At 38.5% G+C, this 14,511-nt stretch overlaps 1 protein-coding gene across 5 annotated transcripts in view; it reads right to left on the bottom strand.

Annotated features, from left to right (window-relative positions):
- Positions 1–14,511, bottom strand: part of ncapg2 (non-SMC condensin II complex, subunit G2) — a 113,266-nt gene that overhangs the window by 16,159 nt on the left and 82,596 nt on the right. For all 5 annotated transcript variants that reach the window (XM_069914732.1, XM_069914727.1, XM_069914728.1 and 2 more), the window contains 4 exons: positions 13,623–13,722; positions 10,801–10,991; positions 6,954–7,097; positions 2,433–2,536 (listed from right to left, as the gene is read on the bottom strand). In XM_069914732.1, coding sequence (XP_069770833.1) covers positions 2,433–2,536; positions 6,954–7,097; positions 10,801–10,991; positions 13,623–13,722 — 539 coding nt within the window. The remainder of the gene's footprint in view (positions 1–2,432; positions 2,537–6,953; positions 7,098–10,800; positions 10,992–13,622; positions 13,723–14,511) is intronic.

Raw genomic sequence — 14,511 nt, 5'->3', positions numbered from 1 at the left:
CCAGGTTGACAATGCAAGACTAAGACAACACAAGTCCTAAAATCCATACTCCTCAGAAATTGGGTTGGTCCAGATTTTTGGATTTTTCAGATTTTCAGGCAGTTCAAATTTAAGGAGGAATAAAGAAGAAATGAACAGGTACATTTTGGTACTTTATTCTTGAGAAAAAGAAACATCAAAACAAGCAGCTTTAAAGGAAAATAAAGTCAACACTTGACAAAAATGTAATATTTTTTCTACTATAAAGTGTGTAATATTTGAAATTATGTTTAAAATGAACATTGTAAAGGAAAAATACAAATGAATTTTTTTGTGATAAGATCACCTGTAATAAGCATAGTCCCTTGTTGCCGCTATGCTCTGTGGCATTCTTGCATACATGCCCGCAAAATTTTTTAAAGTTTGAGAGTTTTAAAAGTCCGGATTCTCAGGTAGTCCAGATTTCTCTGGCATCCAAATTTTTGGACTTCCAGTGTACCATTAAATGTAAAGAGGTTGGTGATCAGACGGTCTCTTGTTAGAGACAGGTCATTGCCTTGGACTTCTGTGCCCTATGGCCCCTCATTTGAATGTTGTTCAGGTCCTATTCAAGGGCACAATTGCTCAGGAGCTGCAAGTGACATTGAAAATTGCACAGTGAACATTTCCAATTCTGACCTCATAAATCATGAGGTTATTAAGGAAGCAACTGACAAGGGATGTCTAGTATGCCAGAAATCCAACCATAAAGTGTTTTTCCCTTAATGCCTTTCTATTTAAGTTTTACCAAGCTTTGTGATGCCACACTCAGACAAATGCTGCCTTGATAGCTAGAGTAATCATCCCATCTCACCTCTGGAATTCAACATATATGTCCCCATCAAGACCAAGGATACGATGAAATATGGAGTTGAGTGAACAAGGCACCACCCAATCTGACAGGGGCAAACAGATCAGAAAAAAAAGGTGCCACCTAATAGTAGACACATTATGGTCCTGATGAAGACTTTACTCTTGAAAAGTCAACCATTCTTTTTCTCCCACTGATGATGCTTGACCTTCAGAGTCCCTCCAGCAGGATGTTTGGGTGCCAAATAGTACTGAGCAGGGATACACCACGATCACTTTGCCAGTGATTAAAAGTAGATTGATTGGGCTATAATTACCCATATTAAATTTGTATTGTTTTTTATTACCAGGATATATATACAGTATCCACTTTGTGTAGTTCTCAAAGTTGAATATCATTGTTGAACTTTTGAGCATGAGGTTTTCAGTATCCTACACAAATGTTAAGTAAGAATCCAGATTGCTTCTCGTTGATCAATAACTGATGCATTTATCAGCATACGAGGATAGTAGAAAATGAATTTAAAATACAGACAGTGACCTTGGCTACACATCACTGCAGCACTGTATCTGGATTCTTGGTTCTTCAACAAATGTCTGCTTCGCTGTCTTCCAAATGTGCACCTGAAAGATCTCGTAGTGGTGTTGGACCATTCTCCCTCCTCACACCTCTGGTGAACTGCTCAATCATCTTAGAGCCTATTCTCTACAATTACTGTATATTCTTTTCTTTAATATTTCACTGATCAGACTGACTTTTTGCCAGAATCAACTCTAGGGGTGGGTACAACAGACTGGAAAAGAATGGGTAAAGTAAAAGGGAAGGAGTGTGCAAAACAAGTTATTGAAGTCTCCAGATTAAAAGATTGGACAGCAAGTTTTGAAAAGGGTAAGAATTTAAACTTAGGCAACAAAGAGGCAAATATGAGATGGGTGACACAGGACCAAAGGGATTGCATTTAAATACACACAGTATACAAAACAAGGTAGACATGTTGTAACCACAGTGAGGAATTGCATGGCATTTTCTCCATTGTGGGCATAACGGAGATGTGGCTGGAAATCACAATTACAAGCTAAGTATCCAAGGATACACATCCTATTGAAAAGATAGACTTATGGGTAGAGGGGATAAGTTGGCTCTGTTGGTAAAAAATGAAATCAAATACTTAGTAAGAAGAGATGCATGATCCTTTGGGCAGAGTTGAGAAACTGCAAGGGTCAAAAGACTCCCTGGGAGTTGCAAACAGGCCTCCAAATAGCAGTCAGGATATAGGGCACAAATTACAAATGGACTAAAAGAACAGGTTAAAAAAAAAAAGCAATGTTACCCACTGCGGATAAATCGAATTACACGATTATTCTGTTAGTGATGCAAGCATGCTACCTGCAATGGAATCAATAGCTATAGGGTTAATTTGAACCAGATAAAGGTTTAAATTCATGTTTGTAGCCAGCTGTGACAGCATTTCCTTTGATATACAGGCATAAAAGTCAAAGAGTACAATGGCATTATTGCTCAACAGGTACAAAACAAAACAGTAAATATTGCTGAGACAAAAACCCTGCCAATTACCAGTCATCATCCATCAGTTTACCCTTACCTTATCACACCAGGATACTTTAGCACAATTGAGAGCAAGTAGCTTGAAAGAACCGGGAGCTCAACAGCAGTTTCTGGTGGAGTAATGTCACCTGCGTCTGATTTCTGCATTTGAAAGTATATTTTGGAGAATTAGATGCAAGAAATTATTTTAGGGAGTTCGAAGTGAAAGGCTCATTGCAGTTCTTGTTTGTAAACATCCAAAAGAACATTTTAACTAATTCGGAAATTCTAGATCAACACAGTATTGCCAACAAAATAAAAGATGGTGGATAGAAGTAGCATGCAACTTATTGACTGTTGGGTTTCTTCAGAACTGTCAGTCACATAACCATAGAATATTATATCTCAAGCCCCAGTGACCTGCACCCAGCCCACATTGCTCCACACCCTTCCCATCCATGTAGCTGTCCAATTTTTTCTTGTATGTTAAAATTGTGTCCGCATTCACCACTTCAGCTGACAGCTTGATCCACACTCTCACCCACTCTGTGTAAAGAAATTCCCCCTAATGTTCCCCCTAAACTTCTCCCCTTTCACTCTAAACTCTCCTCACTCAACATCAATGGAAAAAGCCTACTTGCATTTACTCTATCTATACCCATCATTATTTTGTATACCTCTACAAAACTCCCCTCATTCTTCTGTGCTCCAAGGAATAAAGTCCTAACCTGTTTAACCTTTCCCTGTAACTCAGTTCAAGTCCAGGCAACATCCTAGTAATCTTTTCAAATTTATTGGCATATTTACTGTAGTTAGATGACAAAAACTGCACATGATATTCCACATTTGGCTCACCAATATCTTGTACAACTTTGCCATAACATCCCAACTCCTATACTAAATATTTTAATTTATGAACCTCAATGTGCCGAAAGCTCTTTACAACCCCATCTATCTGTGACACCTCTTTCAGGGAATAATGTATCTGCATTCCCAGATTTCCCCTATTCTATTGCACTCCTCAGTGCCTACTGTTTATGTCCTCCCTTGGTTTTTCCTTCCAAAATGCAACACCTCACAATTGTCTGCATTAAGTTCCATCTACAATTTTTCAGCCTACTTTACCAGCTGGTTCAGATCCCTCTGCAAGCTTGAAAGCCTTCCTCACTGTCTACAATACTTCCAAACTTTGACGTCTGAGGCCAAAACACTCAAACCCCAGTCCAAGTAGATCCAAGAACTGAGATTAATTTATCAAGAACATAAAGAAGGACACCATCTTTAGTAAAAAAAAATAAAAATGGCAGCATGGTAATAAAATCCAAATGGGACAAGAGCTCTTGGTAATTAATGGTTCCATTTACACAGCACAAAATCTAGATAACACTACTCAAAAGTGATTGATGAGAATTTTTAAGTAGATTTCAATGTCAGTATTTTTTTTGGCAATAATGTACAGGAAGTAGAAATTTTAATTATGTAAATATTGAACAGTTTCCATTCATTACAATACTCTCATCCTCAATGCAAAAGTTAAATACCTCATCTCCTGCTGAGAAACGAGTTCTGAAAGTCATGCAAATTCTGGAATCTGGATCACAGATATTATGAGCTTTACTATATCTCAAATTAAAAACAAGCGTCAATGGAGTTTGTCTGAATCAACAGCTAATGGAAATAGCAAATTTCATTGTAGCAAATAAATCAACATTGACTAATGCAAATATTTTCTCACTTTTTTTAAACTTTGCAAAAATCTATCTATCTGCATTTTAAATGTCTTCAATGAGGTAGCTTCCACTGCTTCCTTTGACATAGAATTGCACAGATTAATTACTCTCTGGAAATTATTATTCCTCCTCACCTCTATCCTGGGGCTACATCCCTTAGTTCTAGTCTCAACTAATAGTGGAAACAACTTTCCTGCCTCCATCTTGTCAGTCCCTTTCATAATTTTATGCTTCTATAAAATTCCCTTTGATTCTTCTGAAATCCAGCAGGTATAGCCACAGGCAAATTCAAACTCTCCTCACATGCTAAACCACTGATCTCTAGAATCAACCTGGTGAAACTCCTCAGCACTCCCTGCAAATCCAGTAAATCCTTTACCAAGGAAACCAGAATGGCATGCAGTAGTCCAGGTGTGGCTTTACCTGTACACTGTTCAGTTGCAGCAGAACTTCTCTGCTCTTAAGTTCAAACCTCCAATCAATAAAGGTCAACATTCCATTTGCCTTCTTGTTAACCTGCTCTACCTTTAAACCAACCTCTTTACAATTTATGCACATGAACTCCTAAGTTTCTCTGCACAACAGCATGCTGTAATCTCGCATCATTTAAAAAATATGATCTTTTATTTTTCCTTCTATAGTGGATGTCCTTGCATTTACCAACACTATACTCTATCTGCCAAACCCTTGCCCACTCATTTAACCTAACTTATATACATTATACGCTGTCTCCTCTTCTAAATCGTTAATGTATAATGTGGATAGTTAGCATAGCACTGACTGCAAGGAGTTTGAACTTTCTCTTCAGGCACTTTTAGGCGGACCCTCCACCTTGAGGGCAGCGGCAGGAGCAGATCTTAACCTGCAGACTCACCTTTCAGGTGGCAGCCCTAAAAGGCTGCTTGTAGCGTTGCCTGGTCCACCTGAAAGGGCCTATTCATATCCAGAGGTGTCTTGGAGCACCCTAAAAGGCTGCTTCTAGCGTTGCCTGGTCCACCTGAAAGGGCCTATTCATATCCAGAGGTGTCTTGGAGCACCGCCAGATCTGATGGAGTCAGGGCTATTGGTGCTGCAGCGCCACCCTTCTTAAATATGCAGCATAGCAGTGGACGTCTTCCCTACCCATAATCCCCACCAGGTGGAACTGCTTTGTGTTTCCCATACGGTTTCAGCTGCATGGGGTCTTCCCTACAAGACCACCATTACTATGCTGCAATTTGAGCTGTAGAGAGTGGCCCCGGTGCAGGAGTGGCCAGCCGGGCTGTGACAGCCTGCACTGGCTGCCCCTTCCCCAACATCCCCCCGCCAGCCTCCCCTCCCCAGAAAGGCAGTGGGGCGGCTGACAGGCAGCATGTCTGTCAGGTAGTGTGGCGGGGGCTGTCAGACAGTGGGGGGCTGTCAGACAGTGGGGAGCTGAGAGTCTTCAGCCCGCCCCCAGGCAGCTGCTTACAGCGGCTGCACATTCAGGTGCCTCAAAGGAGCCCGGTATTCCGCCGATTATCCCTTCCTGAGGAGAGTTGGTGTTGGCGCCTCAGGGGCACTTTCGCAGCATTCAGCTGAGTATGTCTTTAGCCATAAGGGGGAGAATATGCAGCTTTATAATGGGGTGTTTAGGCTACCTGAAAGGGCCTTTCACTACCTGCTTGGGTTTTCCCTGCATGCTCCGATTTCCTCCCACCCTCCAAATTCCTATGGAATTGGTAGGTTTATTGGATGCAATGGGTTCAATGGCTGTAATCAGCTTCTAAGAGTTGTAAATAATTTTTTTAATTTAAATTTAACAGTTGTGGGCCTAGCACCAACCCCTGTGGCACTCCGCTCTCCACTGATTGGCACCTATTTAGCCTTCTGTTGACCATGCTAATGCATTATTTTCTCAATGATTCATTGGTAAACTTTTTCAAGAAACACAAGATTTTTGAATGACCTCCAAATCAAAGGCTGCTTTTAATCATAGCTCAAGATGCCTGGGGGGGAAGTGGGAAATAATTTTAAATCGTTGCAATGCTGTCCATCCAGTCACTTCTAAAGTAGAATATATATTAACCAGTTTCTGATCCATTGCCCAATAGCACATTTTACAACTCAATATGTGAGATCCCACTCCATTGACTTTATTGAATTCAAAATTTGATACAATTTTGGTAACATGTTAATTTTCAAGAGATGGGTACTTTGACTCTGTGCCAATAAGTTTAGATTTACCAAGTAAAACTTGCGGCAAAATCTTTGGTCTTAATTCAAGTTATGTAGTTACTTATGATCATAAATGAATTACTTGGTTAAAAAAAATAAGCAATACTTCTATCTCACTCGGAGACCATACTGTCAGATAATTAACCTAAAGTGAACTCTCAACAATCAGGAAGATTTGCTCCAAACTTGAAGTGGAGAAGGATGCAAAATGGTTAAGGATATCAAATTTCAGATTTATTGTCAGAGAACACACATGACATCACATACAATCCAGAGATTCCTTTTTCCTGTGGGTGCAGCAGAATTATCATAGTTGGTAGTGCAAAAAAAACAAACTGTGCACAGCATAAAACATGTAAACAAAGAACTGTAAATAACTGACTGTGCAATACAGAGAGAACAAAAAAAAACCAATGAAGGAACAGTCCTTAAATGAATCTGATTGAGTTTGTCATGGAGGAGTCGGATGATGGAGGAGTAGTAGCTGTTCCTGAGCAAGGTGGTGTGAGGAAGAATGAGCTAGTTGAGACAACTTCACTCTACTGACAAAGTCTGAGAAGTCCATTTGTACAATGGACCACAATTCAGCTGAATAAATGACAGGAAGCATCAGACAGGAGAGATGATACCAAAATGAAATCAATCAAGCTCACCTTTTTTATAGCATGAATAGTTTCTGCCAACATTGCAGCCAGAAGCGTTGACAGTATCTCTTGATAGACAACTTCATGGACACCATGCCAGTTCGCAACAGAGCAGATGAATTCTCCAAGAACCAACTGAATAGATGTCAGAACCTTTTGCAAATAAAGTGTCACATTTCTATTAGCCAAGTAGACATCTGAATCCTTCAAAAATGTAGTTCATTATAGACAGATACAATTAATCACATTTTATTCTGCTCTGACTTAAGATTCATCCATCTGTTCCATGTTATTGATAGTTTCTTTTTAATTATTCTCTATACTTTTTTCTGTTACATTTTAATTATCCAGGTGTATACAGACAAATCCTACGTTTCTACCTTTTCACTTCATTTGGGCAGCACCGGTTAAAGCAATGCTGTTACAGTGCCAGCATCCAGGATTCAAATCCACCACTGTCTTTAAGAAGTTTATACGTTCTCCGCCTGTCTCCATGGGTTTCCTCCAGGTTCTCTGGTTTCTACCCTCGCTTTAAAATGTACCGAGTTGCAGGTCAATTGGGTGCAATTGCTTGAGGGACAGAATGGCCTGCTACCATGCTGTATGTCTCAATTTAAATTTAAATTAAGTGTATGACAAAAGCTTTTAATATCCATCTCTCATTAACAATCTGACAGTGAACTGCATTTTTAAATAATTGAATTTGTGAAGACATTTACAAATGATACAGTCCTAAAATTATGACTGGTGATACATTTCCAAGTCAGGTTGATCGTCCCTTTAAAAAGGGACTTACAGATGGCATTCTATGGAACAGGGATCATTAAGAAAGAGATCACAGGCTTGAGAGACTGTTTGCTCAAATAATTTTATGCATTCTGCAAATGTTCCATAACTTAAGCTACCCAAAAATACAATGATCGAAGTATATTTTAAACAATGTCTTGTACAAACTTTTTTTTTAAACTTATTTTTAAACAAAAATACTTATTTTTTTCCATCAAATTACATTTTCAGGGTTTCAACTCTTCAAGCTGCTATCCTGACTTTTCTATTTTTTTTTTTTACATTGAGAGCAACTTTTCCCTCCAATCCAGGAAATACAATTACATTTAGCTATGAGTTCAATATGGCTTTGGAGGGACTGATGATTTTTGTTATAGTAACCAGGGCTTTAATCTGGCACAGTCTGTAAGGCGTTTGTATGTTATCCCCATGTTTGCATGGGTTTCTGCCGAGTGCTCTGGTTTCCTCCCACCCTTCAAAACATACCAGGCTGTAAGTCAATTGAGTATAATTGGGCAGTATCGGCTCATGGGCGAAAAGGGCCTGTTACCGTGCTATCGGTCTAGAAAAAAATGGTTCCTGAATTTTAATATTTAAATGTTTTCCTATCTCAATTCTAGTTCAGCTTCAGTTAATAATATCAATGCACATGATAAGCAACATTAGTAAAAGCTGGCTATTCTCTAAACAAATACTAACATTTTTGAGACTCATGAGTTGAAGACATCACTGTAGATGAATTTCAGTTGCAGTATTGATGAAGCTACCTGAAGGGTTTTATGTGGGAAAATACACTGGAGAAAACAAGAATGTGGCCAATCAACTCATTTAAACTGCCAAAATGCTCTACTCTGGAGTAATGCAAATTTCAACTGCACAACATTGATTTATTTTGGCACTGTCTTAACAAATTGTGCTCAATGACTTATTCCACTTACACCAATCAAAATTTAATTTTAATAATAGTCATCACCTTATATACTTGTACATCTGTTCATATACCATTTAGAGCACAGAAACAGGCCAGTTAGGCCCTACTAGTCCATGCCACTGACTCACATTTGGCCCATAAACTGCTACACCTCTCCCGTTCATATACCTATCCAACCTATCCTTGAATATTAACATTGATCCCGCTTCTACCACCACTGCCAGAAGTTCATTGCATACCCCACCACCTTCTGCATGAAGAAATTTCCCCTTAGGTTTCCCTTTTACTCTCAATCCATGCCCTCTTGCTTGAATCTCCCCCACTCTCAGTGGAAAAAGCCTCTCCACACTGACTCTATCTGTCCCCCTTAGAATTTTGAATACCTCTATCAAATCACCCCTCAACCTTTTACACTCCAGGGAATAAAATCCCAGTCTGTTCAACCGTTCCCTGCAACTCAAACCCTGGTCACCTACTTGTAAATCTCTTCTGTACTCTCTCTATACTGATTATATCCTTCCTGTAATTCAGCAACCAAAACTGCACACAATATTCCAAATTTGGCCTCACCAATGCCATATACAATTTCAACATAACACCCCAACTCCTGTGTTCTATACTCTGATATATGAAAGTCAACAAAATAAATGCCTTCTTCACCACCCTATCCACATGTGATTCAACTTTCAGAGAATTATGTACCATGACTCCTAAATCCCTTTGTTCTACTGCACTCCTCAAATGTCTACCATTTAACATGTCCTATTTTGATTAGTCCTATCAAAATGTAGCACCTCACATTTATGAGTATTAAACTCCATCTGCCATCTTTCAGCCCACTCTTCTAACTGTCCTTTATCACCCTGTAAGCTTAGATAATCTTCCTTACTGTCCACAACACTGCCAACCTTTGCATCATCTGCAAATTTACTAATCCAATTTGCCACCCTATTATCTAGATTGTTAAAATATATATGACAAACAGCAGTGGGCCCAGTATCAATCCCCAAGGCACTCCACTCTACACCAGCCTCCAATTCGACAAAATTTTCCACCACTATTCTCTGGCATCTCCCATGCAACCATGTTTAATCCATCTCACTACTTCATCAATAATGCCTAATGCTGCCGCCTTCTTTACTAACCTCTTATGAGGAACCTTATCAAAAGCCTTACTAAAGTCCAAATAGGCAACGTCCACCATCCTCCCCTCATCTCCCTTTTTGGTAACCTCCTCAAAAAACTCTATAAAGATTTGTTAGACCTGATCTACCACGTACAAAATCATCCCTCTCCCATCCATCCATCTGTCCAACTTATTCTTAAATGTTAAAATTGAGTCCGCATTCACCACCTCAGCTATCAGTTCTTTCCACACTCCCACCACTTTCTGTATGACCAAGTTGCCCTCTATGATCCCCCTAAACTTTTCCCCTTTTACTCTTAACCCATGTCCTCTGGTTTGTACTCACCTACTCTCAGTGGAAAAAGCTTATCTACATTTACTCATAATTTTAAATACCTCAACCAAATCTCCCGCATTCTTCTACATTCCAAGGAATAAAGTTGTAACTTGTTTAACCTTTCCCTGTAACTCAGTTCCTGAAGTCCAGACATCCTTGTAAATATTCTCTACACTCACTCTCTGTCTTATTGAGATCTTTCCTGCAGTTTGGTGACCATAATTGCACACAATATTCAAAATTTGGCCTCACCAATGTCTTGCACAACTTGACCATAACATCCCAATTCCAATACTCATTGCTTAGATTTATGAAGGCCAATATGCCAAAAACCCTCTTTGCAACCCTTTCCACCTGTGATGCCACTTTCAGGATACTGTGCATCTGTATTTCCAGATCCCTCTGTTCTACCATACCACCCAGTGCCCTACCATTTACCATGTATGACCTTTCTTGGTTTGTCCTTCGCCTCACACTGATCTGCATTAAATTCCACCTGCCATTTTCCACCCCATTTTTAATTGTCTTCATAATTATGTTATAAATGACAATGTCAAGATTTTAAATGATAATTATTAACCACTTACACTGATAAAGATAGAAACTGAGGATTCACATAGAATTACAATACATCATCAATACTTTAAATCAAACAAATAGCATGAAATATTTATACCTGTTGAGCTTCTTCTTGGTTTTTTTTTGAACTTCGAGCCAGGATTTCCAAAATTTTGTGAAATACTTTCTGGATAATGCCAAGTATTTTTTTAGTTTTTTCATTGGTACTGTTAATGTCCTGTGATAAGCAGTTCACTGTAACCTCTTTCAGAATGGATATCACTACTGGTAAACTGAAGATTCCTTTTTCTGAGCAAGGGATCAAAAGGAGGAAAAAAAACAATTCTTAAATGGAACAGCAACTTGGGAATTCAATTCAAAATTATGGCCTGTCTGCAGAAACTTGCATTGGCACTAAAATACAAGAGCCTGAATAAGCTATTTATAATTTAAAAATGTGCAGTCAGCTTCACTTTCAAATAATAAATTTTTGAAAACATCATGTGATCAGCACATTGCGTTTTCCCCCTTCTTTTTTCAACCATATGAGCCTATATTAAACATGTAATCAAATATTTTGTATTATTCATTTTAAGATAAATTATTTTTCCTTGCGATCCAATTAGACTAAACTGTGCTTACCTGCAGCCAAGGTATTGATAAAAGTCTAAATTAAACAAGTGTATAGTTACTAGGTCAAGAGCAATATACAAATGTGCTGGAGAAAAAGAAACAGTTTGAAGACCACTGTTTTAATTGTACCTAATCATGCACGGTTTCATAATCACCAAAGGAGTTGGGCCAATGACAACTTTTCTCAAGCAAAATACTTCAGTAACAATTGGCTCTAGAGCAGTGGTTCTCAACCTTTTTCTCCCCCACTCATATACCACTTTAAGTAATCCCTCACTAATCATAGAGCACCTATGGCAAAGGGATTACTTAGGTGCCATGTGAGTGTAAAGAAAAAGTTTGAAAACCACTGCTGAAGAGACTCAGCAGGTCATGCAGCATCCACAGAAAGTAAAGAGTAATCAACATTTCAGGCATAGGCCCTTTATAGAGTATAACCAAAAAACAGCCAGGCGCCTGAGGAACAGATTAATAGACAAGAGATACAGGTGCTAGGATAGAAGAAAAAAGCTGAGAAACAATAGGGAGAGGAAAAGAGGTAGGAAGCTAGAGGAAAGGAGACAGAGGGATAGGGAGAGAGATTGAGAAGGTTGGTGGAAATTGGAGGCCAATGTTAATGCCATATTTGGAAAATGCGATATGGAATAGAAGGAGTTGAACCTTAACCCCCCACCTTTTTATTCAGGTGCCTATATGTTTTTGCTTATACAGTAAAATCCCCTTTATCCAGAATTTAAGCAACTGGCAAAAAAAATTGCAGAAGATCGATTGGTAAAAAATACAGAAGTTTTTAAATTGGCACCCCCTTGCAGTCAGTTCACCCATCACACAATTGCTACTGGCAAATTCACTTATCCGGATCTCTGAAACCTCATGGGTGCTGGATACTGGGACTTTTATTGTACCTGACAAAGACCCCAGGCCCAAAACACTGGTCATCTTATTCTTTCAACCAAAGTCTAAAGCAACTTGGACAGCTGTGCATGCTTATCAAAATCAGAAGACAAGACAAGCTTGAGGCTCAATGTCATGCTATCCAATCCTCCATCCAATTATTCAAATCCCCAGATCTAGCAATGTAGCAATGAAAAGGTGTGGAGAAGGATCAGATACAATTTGCTTCCAATACTTCAGCTATGTAAGTGTGTGGTGCATATATAAACACCAAGCCTCAGTCATTTGAACATGATTGCTGGTCCAGTGAAAAATTGAATTATTCCACTATCTTAAAGATTTTTTAATTGAAATTGTAATATAGATTAATTAAAGTAAATAAATTCTTCAAACATGTTTTAAGAGCTTAAAAGATCTTAATGCCAAACAATTAAAATGCACTCAACAGCCTTTCCCAGTGCAAGACCTCACTACTTCTCACACTGAATGTTGGTATGTTTAACTTAGATTATTGATGCTCATCTCATTTTCTGTTCCATAATGAAATCCAACAATACGTTCAGTTTAATGTTGTTTATTGATGTAAATATAATTTTGAACTGTGTTGCATTTCATCTTTGATAGAGTATGGTTTCTTCAGTTGTTAATTATTATAATTTTTTGAAATTACTTGATAACTTGAAATGGTTAAGATGGTTTAAGATATTTGAAATACCATAAATTGAGGTTGAGGTCATCAAACATTATTGAAACATGTTCTCACTGACCATCAAACAAGACTTCTTGCTTGATCCACAGCAACAAATTGACTAACCCTGTCCCTCACATTCTCAAAAACAGATACTCTATGACTTTCATAGAATTGGTAAAAATTCTCAGCTACTTTAAAAAATGCTAATTTCTTGGTTTCCACATTCTCACCAGACACTAAGGGGGAAGGATGTGATAGGGGCCAGCAGGGGATAGTGCCCTTTCTAGTCATTTTGTTTTTGGGTGCCTATTGCTCTTGGAGTGTTTCTGTTTGTTGCCAGTTTACTCTTACCCTGCCTTTATCAATTTCCTTGCTCTTCCTTTATTTAGAGAGTTCTAATGTGTTCCCAATGTGCAGGCATGGTACAATTTTTGGGTTTTTTTCTGAAATGCCTTTCCCATTGAATTGTCCATCAGTTTATTTCAAATTTTGCTTCATTCTCTTGGAATATGAAAGGCAATGATGAGAGAGTGGGATCAGACAGTAAAGTGAACATTAAGGATGAAGTTGACAGCTCTTTACCATCTATCACTGTTGTATATTTTTATTAATGGTACTTAATGCATCACCTCAATTATGAGAATCCAGACACATGATCAAACTGTGACACAAAGCATGCATGACAAAGAAACTATGCAAAAATTGAGATATAAATATATTACCTGAGTTCATCACAGCAACAGCGAAACCCAGCAAATGAGCCTGGAACTCTGTATCAGACGCACCAACCATAACAATATCCTTACAGACCGAGAGATAGGTCTACGTAAAAGAAATTCATGCCAGGTTTTCTTATAATTCTATCACAATTTGCAAACATCAAGAAGCAGAAAGGACTTCTATCTACAGATGTTCGTCAGCCATGATTTAAATTAAGTTTTCATAACTTTTTTAAAAAAGAAAGAAACTAGGAATAGAATTTGTCTATTGACTAGAACTTCCAAGAAGACTCAAAAGTAAAAGACTACAAAGCATATCTGAGGCTACTAAACACACACACACAATCTTCAGAATGGGTAAGGAATATTTGGAGAGTTGAAGTTCAACAAAAGTTGATGATTAAGGGACTATAAATACAAGGTGGGGGAAAAATTCAGACAAGAGGTTGCAGTGCAGTACATTAAAGACATATTAACTCTGGCTAAAAAGAACACTGAAAAATAAATAATTTTTGCCTGGAATCCCTTCTAGTAATTGATCATATTTGCCCCACAAATAACCTAGCGTCACCAGCACGTGTGACCGGCTCAGCTTCTCCAGCATTTTGTATTTTTAATTTAACTCCAATGTCTACAGAGTTTTGTGATTTACACCAGCAAGATTTTACTTTAATTTATAGCCTCTTTCACACTTGCAAGTGTCCCAGGAATTAATGGCAATTGGAAAAGGAAAATTGTCTCAATGCCAGCGTCAGATGACATCATCTCATGCCAGGGATTGACAGCCTTAACCCCTAGTACAATACCTGGCATATGCAGATGCTGGCGTTGCAATCAGGCAAATGTAGAATGGGCAATTGCATTGCCATGGGGGGAGGGGGGGTGAGAGAGA

This window comes from Narcine bancroftii, chromosome 1 (genome assembly GCF_036971445.1).
Source record: "Narcine bancroftii isolate sNarBan1 chromosome 1, sNarBan1.hap1, whole genome shotgun sequence".
NCBI classification, from domain to species: Eukaryota; Metazoa; Chordata; class Chondrichthyes; order Torpediniformes; family Narcinidae; genus Narcine; species Narcine bancroftii.
This window is presented reverse-complemented; position numbering and strand designations above follow the sequence as displayed.